The sequence below is a fragment of the Abrus precatorius genome, unplaced genomic scaffold (assembly GCF_003935025.1).
Source record: "Abrus precatorius isolate BTA unplaced genomic scaffold, Abrus_2018 Scaffold3, whole genome shotgun sequence".
NCBI classification, from domain to species: domain Eukaryota; kingdom Viridiplantae; phylum Streptophyta; class Magnoliopsida; order Fabales; family Fabaceae; genus Abrus; species Abrus precatorius.
This window is the reverse complement of record NW_020874373.1, coordinates 2,503,492-2,512,459: the sequence shown is the minus strand read 5'-3', so window position 1 is coordinate 2,512,459 and position 8,968 is coordinate 2,503,492. Positions and strand designations below refer to the sequence as shown.

The 8,968-nt window shown below is 29.5% G+C and overlaps 1 protein-coding gene across 3 annotated transcripts; it reads left to right on the top strand.

Moving 5' to 3' along the window:
- Positions 1-5,324: 5,324 nt before the first annotated feature.
- LOC113861186 (structural maintenance of chromosomes protein 1A-like) lies at positions 5,325-8,594 on the top strand. Of its 3 annotated transcripts, none has more exons than XM_027493839.1 (4): positions 5,325-5,819; positions 6,671-6,781; positions 6,897-6,977; positions 7,065-8,594. In XM_027493839.1, exons 1-4 carry the CDS (start codon positions 5,586-5,588, stop codon positions 7,137-7,139), a joined length of 501 nt encoding a protein of 166 aa, XP_027349640.1. In that variant the 5' UTR covers positions 5,325-5,585; the 3' UTR covers positions 7,140-8,594. The 3 variants fall into 3 exon arrangements, with proteins under 3 accessions (XP_027349640.1, XP_027349642.1, XP_027349641.1); XM_027493841.1 differs by having other exon boundaries at positions 5,338-5,819; positions 6,662-6,781; positions 7,065-7,557; XM_027493840.1 differs by having other exon boundaries at positions 5,338-5,819; positions 6,897-6,981; positions 7,060-7,555.
- The last annotated feature ends 374 nt before the right edge of the window (positions 8,595-8,968 follow it).

The window sequence follows — 8,968 nt, the reverse complement described above, 5'->3', positions numbered from 1 at the left end:
ACATTTATTTTAACCATTCCACGTTATGTTTACACAATATCTGAAAAAACGCAAAACAAATATTACTTGAAGTATCACACGATAAATAGCTATCAATGTCGATAATCAGTTTATATATGATATCGGTAGAAATTGATTTTGAAAAAGTTTCAAAATGTTGATATTGAGTGCAACATTTTTTTTATAATAATAATAAGTTGTCCCATTGTCTTCGCGTGTCACGAGTCAAAACATTTGTTCGTATTAATAAATCTTCTCCGTTATCATTTTTTTTTATTTGTAAACTTTGTGGAATTAATGTGTCAATATTTTATACTACTAAAATTATTTGTTAATGTATCATATTCTGAGTACAAAGTCAAAATATTTATGATAAAAAAATATTTTTAAAAATTATACTAATATTATAAATTTAACTTTAATAACATTGTATGATTGATGTACCTGCTTTTAGACAGTGAGATGAAGTTTTATTGTTGTTTTTTTTTAAGACTCAATTTATATTAAAGGTGATATGCCTAACGGCATTACTATATTTTTGTCCTGCTTAAATATAACTTAGTCGCTAAATTTATTTTTTTAAAGGAATTACTATTATGCTTGATTAAAAAACAATTTTTTTCTAAAAAAAATATTATATATATATATATTTATAGTTTTAAAAAAATTTAATTCATATCATGTGATTTTACATTTAAAGAAAATTAATTCTACACATTCCACTGACAATTTTACAATTTATCTCAAATATAATTTTAAAATTTTTCTTCCATTTATAGGTATACGTTCAATATAGAATATATTTCATATAAAAGAAAACAACGGCTAAACCCAAGGATCAAAATAAAAGAAAGAAAAAATTGATGTATTATTATAATACTGATTTGACTACCATGCATCTTTCTCACTAACATGCAAGAAACGTGCAAGTTAATTTCAGATAATCGATGTCCTTTGTGCTCAGAGTTCAACAATTTTAATCTATCAAACTATACATAATACATATTGGCTCTTTATAGAGTTTTTTTGTTTTCAGCTGCACACTGCATTAACTTTCGACATCACTGTATGATTTGATAAATTTAATTAATAAGGTAGACCTTTGAGTTTTAAATCACGTTTTTGCGAAAATCTGATATATAGTTGAGTTTCATCGAAAGAAATTAATGCTTTTATTTTAATCCATTTATCGTAGCATTTTAAAGAATATAATACAAAAATAAAGTTATAGTGATATACAGTGGTTTTGATAATTCCCTGACATTACCATGGCTCCACCAAAAGACAAAAGAACATTGTGATGACAATATCAGCACGATATGATGGGAGGACTAAGAAATTAATTAGATGGTGAAGACAGTAATTATAGTCATGATGGATGTCAATATAGGCGACGATATTGCACAATTTTAGGTTAATAATGCATTTTTTTTATTAAATATTTTTGAAAAGGTTAAAATAAATTTTAAAATTATTAACATACAAGGTAAAAATTTCGATTTTATATAAAATCAATAAATAATGACGAGTATAATAAAAATGTGTTTGGATGAGCATAATATTGTGATTTTTTTAATATAAATTAGGGATGGAATAATTTAAAGTTAAATGAAATTAATTTTAATTCATTGAAAATAATTAAAATATATATTTAAACTATATTTAGTAATAAATTTTACATCAAAATATATAATGTTAAAAATAGTTAATTATAAAAATAAAATAAATAAGTATTAATTTAAAAAAAATTATTTATATTGCTGATAAAATAAAATTAAAAATAAACGTAATTAAGCATTCACTTTGTAAGCATTTTTCTGCGCATTTATAGCTTGGAAATAACATTGGAACGTTGTGTAGTACAGAGTGGTTTATTGGCAATAAGCTACGCAGAAATTATTTCATACCAAGTAACGTTTTAGTATTCAGAAAATTTAATGGTATTTTTAATTGCAAACACAAAAAAACTTCCAATGCAAATATGGTCATTGATATTAAAACATAAGAGGATGTTAACAAGTATTCCAGAATTTGGAGCATTTATTATATTATGAAATGTCGTTATTTTAATTAATTTAGTAGAGTGATTAACAAGATCCTGGTCATGCAATTTGCAACCATAAAAGTTAGGTAACGAAATGGATGTTACGTAGAGGAAAATTGCATGGTGAAGGTACCTGCGAGATTGCTTGGTATTTTTCTAAGATATAGACGTGCTTATCCAACACATCCTTTTAAAATTCTGCTGTGGAGAAGATGACATGCGAATGAGTTATGAAAGAACAAGAACATAGTTGAAAATTTCAGTCTACCAACTTGAACCGAATAACGATATAAGCCTCAAGGATCTTATCTGTGAAAGCAGGTCCTTCTCTTTCACATGCATGCTATGATATGCACACATCAAAGCATAAGACTCGAAAGCAACCTCGCCGGCTGTATTAGAATTCACGAAGGTGGTTACTGCATCGTAAAACAAAAATACTATATACAAACACAAGTTGCATTTTCTCAATCTGTTTGAATAATTTAGTTTTAGTTACGTTCATCGACGGATATATACAAGAAAATGTCAGAGGGTAAAACAAAGATGAGCTATTCATTTCTTTACAGGATTCTGTCAATCAAATCATTTTTATTAGAAATATTGGGAACATTGTAATGTTATATTTTTAATAAAGATTTTCACTTACTTTTTAATTTAATATTTGCCTTTCTTTCTTTAAAATAAAAATAAATTTTTTACATGCATATAATTTTTATTCAAATTTTGAGGGGTGGCTGAAGCCCACTCTTATCCTTTCAAAGGGGATTACCTTTTCTATCGTCTGATTTTGCTAATTGTACTTTTTTTTTTTTCAATTTATTTTTTTATTGTGTTTTATTCTAAAAATTCAATTTTAGTAAATGTTTATAATTGTTTAAAATTTAATTTTCAAAATGTATAGATTTAAATTAAATCAATAAATAACAATTTAATGAAAACTTTAACAAAAACCACAAAAAAAAAAATTAAATGATCAATAAAAAAAATCACACGACTTATTTAACACGAGAATGATTCGTCAAACGCTTTCTTAAAAGATAATTTACATTTCGAATCTTGTGGCAGATATGTGATTTTTAAATTGAAAATTAACTGCTATTTTCAATCAAGGTCTATAAATTGAGCCGATTGTTTTATATTTTTATTTAAAATAAGAAATTATTTTTAAAAAATGTATTTATTTATTTTCAAATCTGAATATTTTTTAAATTGCAATCAAATTTTTATTTTGAGTAGTATTTAAAAATATAATTGTAACAATCTTTTAAATTTTTTTTTTTATAAATATAACTAAAAATACTCTTATTTTACAAAGAAAAAAGTTAAAAGAATAAATTGCTTTTTGTATACACTATTAAAAATCACATCTCTCGTCTCTCATGGAAGGAAATTAAAAACTGAAGTTTGAATTCCCTTTTACTCTAAATGTTCATTTTAAATAAAAAAAATAGAAACAGAAATTTTTGTTTTGGTCAAAGACAGAGAGTTAAATTGACTCATTATGTAGCAGCTTATCATTTGGGCTCAGTTGACTAAGACCTGACCTAAAAAATAATAGTGCTCTCTTTGACAGGCTATTTTTTTATATAGTTTTTTAATTCAAAAAATATGGAATTTTTTTGTAAAATTATAGAAATATGAAGCTCAAAATTATAAGAATATAGAGTGACGATTTTTTATGCAATACAAAAATTCAGAGATAAAAAAATAAAAAGTGATAAAGTTTTAAAAATTGTCAATGGGTGATTTTTAAAAATAATATTAAAAAATAAAAGTCACTAATGATAATTTTTTAAAAAATTAAATATTTAAAAATGTACATAAAAAATTGTCAGTCCAGTTTTTGACAAAAAGTCACCATTGGTGATTTTTAAAAAAATGTATTTTTATAATTTTACAAAAAATCTCATATTTTGAAATTTGAAAAAGAAAATCATATATAAAAAAATGTTCCCTCTTTGACAAAGATATTGAGTATGCTAAAGATGATTTAACAAACATTATATATATGCATTATTATTATTACTATAATTATAATAATTATTATAAATATTTTTATTGATATAAAATTGTGTTTATTAAACGAGATTACACAACCGTTTGTGAATATTTAAAGGAGAAACTTTTCAATTCCAATACATATTCTGATTAACATATTAATAATTTAACGGTTAATAGATAATTATTATTTTAGCTGATATGTCTATTTTCGATCAAACAGAACCTACAGTTTAATACATAAAATAATTATTGAAAGGGTTTAAATTCAAGGGATGACTTTGAGAGAGAGAGAAAGTAGAATATGAAACAAACACTGTTTTAGTATTCTATTTCTTGAAAAATAAATTGCCTACGCTGCATGATACTTGATTAATAGAATTTAAACTGTGTATTATATAATATAACTGATAATTTTTCTTTATCAAACTATTTGTCCCTAATAATCATGCATACTAATGCTGTATGAAATTTTTAGAGTTGTTTTATGTTTGTTTACTACAAATGAATTGATGAAAAATGAATGTGCAGCAAATTATTAATAGGAAGTGACTGCAGCGGCAAGAAAGACAAGTGTAGCTATGTTTTGAGGACAAGAACTTGGGTAGCAATGTTGAGGTAGAAATTTGAATGGTTTTAGAATGAATTGGTGGGTGGTCAAATTCCAAAGTTGTTGTTGGGTTGTATTTCTATGGAGCTGGAGGCTACAGGGATTCATATAAACCAAAGGCAACAATCTTTGTTTCAGTAAAGTTGAATTCCACTTCCTCTTTATCATCAGTGTGATTGTCTGGCAGTTGGGCCGGATCAGCTTGTGCTTTTGTAATCTTTGTCTTTTTTTATTTTTATATTTTCTTTATCATTTTTATTTGGGGCTTAAAAGGGTATAAGCCAAGCTGGGAAGAAAAGGGGGTAAGTTGGAACAGGTCACCCACACATCGTTCCACAATAATTTATTATCTCTCTTTGTTTTGGAAGCAATTTGACAGCTATTCCTAATTTCTTAACCCTTGCCCCCTCCTACCTACACCCTGGGATTTTTATCCCTTTTCTTTTAACATGCCACATTTTCTATTAAATAAATTTATTTTATTTTAATCTTTCTGATTTTAGTCCTCAATTTTTATCTAGTCATTAAAGTATTTAGATTATAAAATCAAAATACTTAAGTTATACAGATATAAACATTAAAATGATAAGAAATATATTGAAGTAAAAAAAAAAAGTGACTTAAAAAATAATTGAATAATATATAAGTGGTAGTTTTTGTTTGGTCCATAAAGGCAAAGGGGTAAGGTAAGCCGGCTCTTGACGGTAGAAAGGGCTTAAACAAAGGGGAACACAGATAACATAAGAAGCGCACTTGCAACAGGGGAAGCAGAGCACTGCAGCCTCATCATTTCAAGCCTAAACAAAGCAGAAAAATCAAAAAAGAGAAAGCAGAAAAGAAAAAGAGGAGGCAAAGAAAGTGAGAGAGAGGAAAATAAAGAGAGAAATTGAAGGAAGAAGAAAGAGGTTGTGTGAGAGAAAGGGGTTGGAAATGATGCAGACGGAGCAACAACAGAACAACCAGTTGGTAGTTCAGAATTCGGGAAGCCTCAGCTTCAGCAGCCATTTGTCCAAGGAAGATGAGGAGATGTCAAGGTCTGCTCTTTCAACCTTCAGAGCCAAGGAAGAAGAGATTGAGAGGAAGAAGATGGAGGTAAGAGAGAAGGTTCAGCTTCAGTTGGGTCGCGTTGAAGAAGAAACCAAGCGTCTTGCTACCATTCGTGAGGTAATTTCAGTTTCACTTAACTGGAAAAAGTTTAAAAAATATTAACTCTATTTCACTCGTCTCCATCTCTATTTTCCTTTCTCTGTTTTCATTTTTGTTTTTAAATTCCCTGTTTTGAAAAACTGAATTCACCGAGGAAAAGTACAATAAATTAATCAAGGGCTTGAAATAAAAAACGTATATGTGGTCTTTTAATGGGGTGAACTAGAATTTGTTAAGGCCTTGCATGAAAAAACAAAGTTCTTTTTTTTTTTTTGGCTTAAGGAAATTATGATCTGTTTTAATGCCGAAGTGTTATTTTTTAGGATTTTTACCAAAGCTGTGTTGGTTTTTTCATGGCAAGAAGGGCTTTTTCAGTTGTTATTGTACCATTTTCTATATAAATCGGCTTTTCTTGTTACTAGGGAGAATACCTGAGGTCTGCAGAACATCTAGACCACTTGGATATGTCCGATCTGTGGTTTTGTTCTCCAGACAAAGTGAATTTTCAGCCCCAAAACGTTATCCTTCTCTTTCCGTTGTGTTTTATGAGGAAAATAATTCAAAATTTGAACTTTCTTATTCCTCTGGACATGTTTTTGTCAGAAGACAGTGTGTGGCTATGAACCAAATAATTCATATTTTTCCTTTCTAGAATTTCTTTATCCCCTAAATTTTTGAATTTCTGTTGTTTGAAAACAGTGTACCAAATTTCAACTGCGTTTGTAATTTTTTAATATATATGTTTTCTATAAACAACTGACCATAAGGCTGAAAGGATACGGTGTGTTTGTCTTAAATGTTGTTACTTATACGGGATATTGATATGTAATTGAATACTCCCAAACTTTCTTGTATTTGAGGAATATCAGGAGCTAGAAGCCCTGGCAGATCCAATGAGGAAGGAAGTTGCACTTGTTAGAAAAAGGATTGATTCTGTAAACAAAGAATTAAAGCCACTGGGTCATACCTGCCAGAAGAAGGTGAAGTTAATTGAAGTTCATAAAAACTATTAATACAAGTCATGCCTGCCGTATTATTGGGACTTTGACATGTTATTGGGGACATCATTGAAATTGGATTTTTGATGCCTTACAGGAGAAAGAATACAAAGAAGCTCTTGAAGCTTTTAATGAAAAGAACAAGGAAAAAGTACAGTTAATCACCAGGTTAATGGAGGTCAGTCTCACTCTAAACATTCTTGTTGTGAATGCTTTGAATACTTAACTTTCCTTATTCTAATATTGTTATGCATAATATGATCAGCTTGTTAGTGAAAGTGAAAGATTGAGGATGAAGAAGCTGGAGGAGCTGAGTAAGAATATAGACTCCCTGCAATGATTTAGCCAACTGCTAATGACTCTGATTAGGCTTGTGTGGTATATTAAAGATGACATAGTATATTTTCATATGTATGGGTGTCTGGTGCGTGTGTAATTTTGTGGTGTTTATGTTTGTTTAACTAGCATTTGATGGGACATTAGCTAATTTAGGAGGGATATACCCTACAAACAGGCTTGTAACTAAATACTTGCATTTTGTTGTCATTTTTTTCCCCTTCAACTCACTTTTCTTTGCTTTGTTCTCCTTATTTAATTTATTGATGTAATTTGAATTTTGTTGCCACAAAAGATAGTTGTTCCAAGGTGTGTTTTGTTAGTAGTTATATGACATTATACACTTCCCATGGTGAAGTTGCGTAGGTAGCTCTCGAACCAGTATGATAATGGAATTGCAGACGACATTATTTATTGCTTTACGAATTACGACCCAATTATCCGTGTGATTTATCATGGGAAACACTTGCGATTTATGATGATTCAGAGGTTCTCATTAGTCATTTACACTTTATGAAGGTTTTTTTCTTTTCCATGATCCATTGTCTTCAAAATATGGGCCGAACATTTTCTGATTTGGAACATCAATTCCTAATCTCCAATTTTGCATTTCATGCAAGTCCTTATTTTCGTGCGTAGCTATGATAATATAAAGGGCCGAGCATGCGTAATGAAGTGGATAATTATTATACATTCTTTTTGGGATGTTGGGGGTGGTTGAACAATTATTAACATACAAAAAACAAAATTATAATTTTTTTTATTGTAAAATGTGATTTGGCAATGGGGTACATTCATCATCAATTCTGGGCACTGTATAGTGTTTTTGGCAGCTTATGATTTTGATATTCATGGAGGTTTCATGAGGATTGGGTACAGTCATAGTATAACTGTTAAAGCATGCCCAAATAATTGTGTTTTACCACAAATGAAAAGACCACGCGCACTGGCGCACTTGTCATGTACCTTGCTTGCTTTTTTGTCTTGTTAAGAGCATCCTAAGTAACTGAAGACGTGCTTTGTGGGTATGGGAATTCGTACAAATTATCTTCCTATCCGTAATCCTTGGCTATGGTGGCAGCTGAGCCTCACACTCGCACAGTGTCTTTGGTTACGGTAAAATTATATTAACCATGATAAGCAAATAACGTTCTAAAGGGCCCAAAACTTGAGGCAGAGGTTATAAGTAGCATGTGACAAATCAACGCCTTAGCCACTTGAAGAAATCGACAAACCAGGAGGAATAATAATGGTCCAACGAACCCAAAAGAAAGTATGGAAGTTGCTTTATTATGACTTGTAATTTGTAATCAAAATTAAATCTTGAGGATTCCAAAAAATGGAAAGAACGAGTTATTAATGGCACTTATTTTTCTCCCAATTCACTGCACCAGCAAGAGATAAGGATTGGACATTGTATTGTGATTAATGATGTAATTAAATTTGAAATGATTGATTTTGAAATGATTGTATCGCTAGCGTCCCGTTACATCTGTTAAGGCGTCAATCTGGTCATTTCCTCAAAGGTAGAATAGAAAGTCTACCGAACCGATTTTGAAACCTTAACACAACAATTTACAATCCGTTTAGTACGAAGCGTGAAGCATCAAGGTGGAAGATAGGGATTGCACTTTTTTGTTTGCTAGTGATTAAAACTTTGTCCCAATTAAACACAATGTTTGAACAAATTTGAATCGTGGAAGGTTTTATACAGTGAAAACACTATTTGCAAATAATTTAACTACGTCATAACCATTTATGGCAAACAACCTCACAAATACTCTGTTTAGATAACCACCCTCCATTTGGTTCTGTAAAAAGAATAAGAAGGGA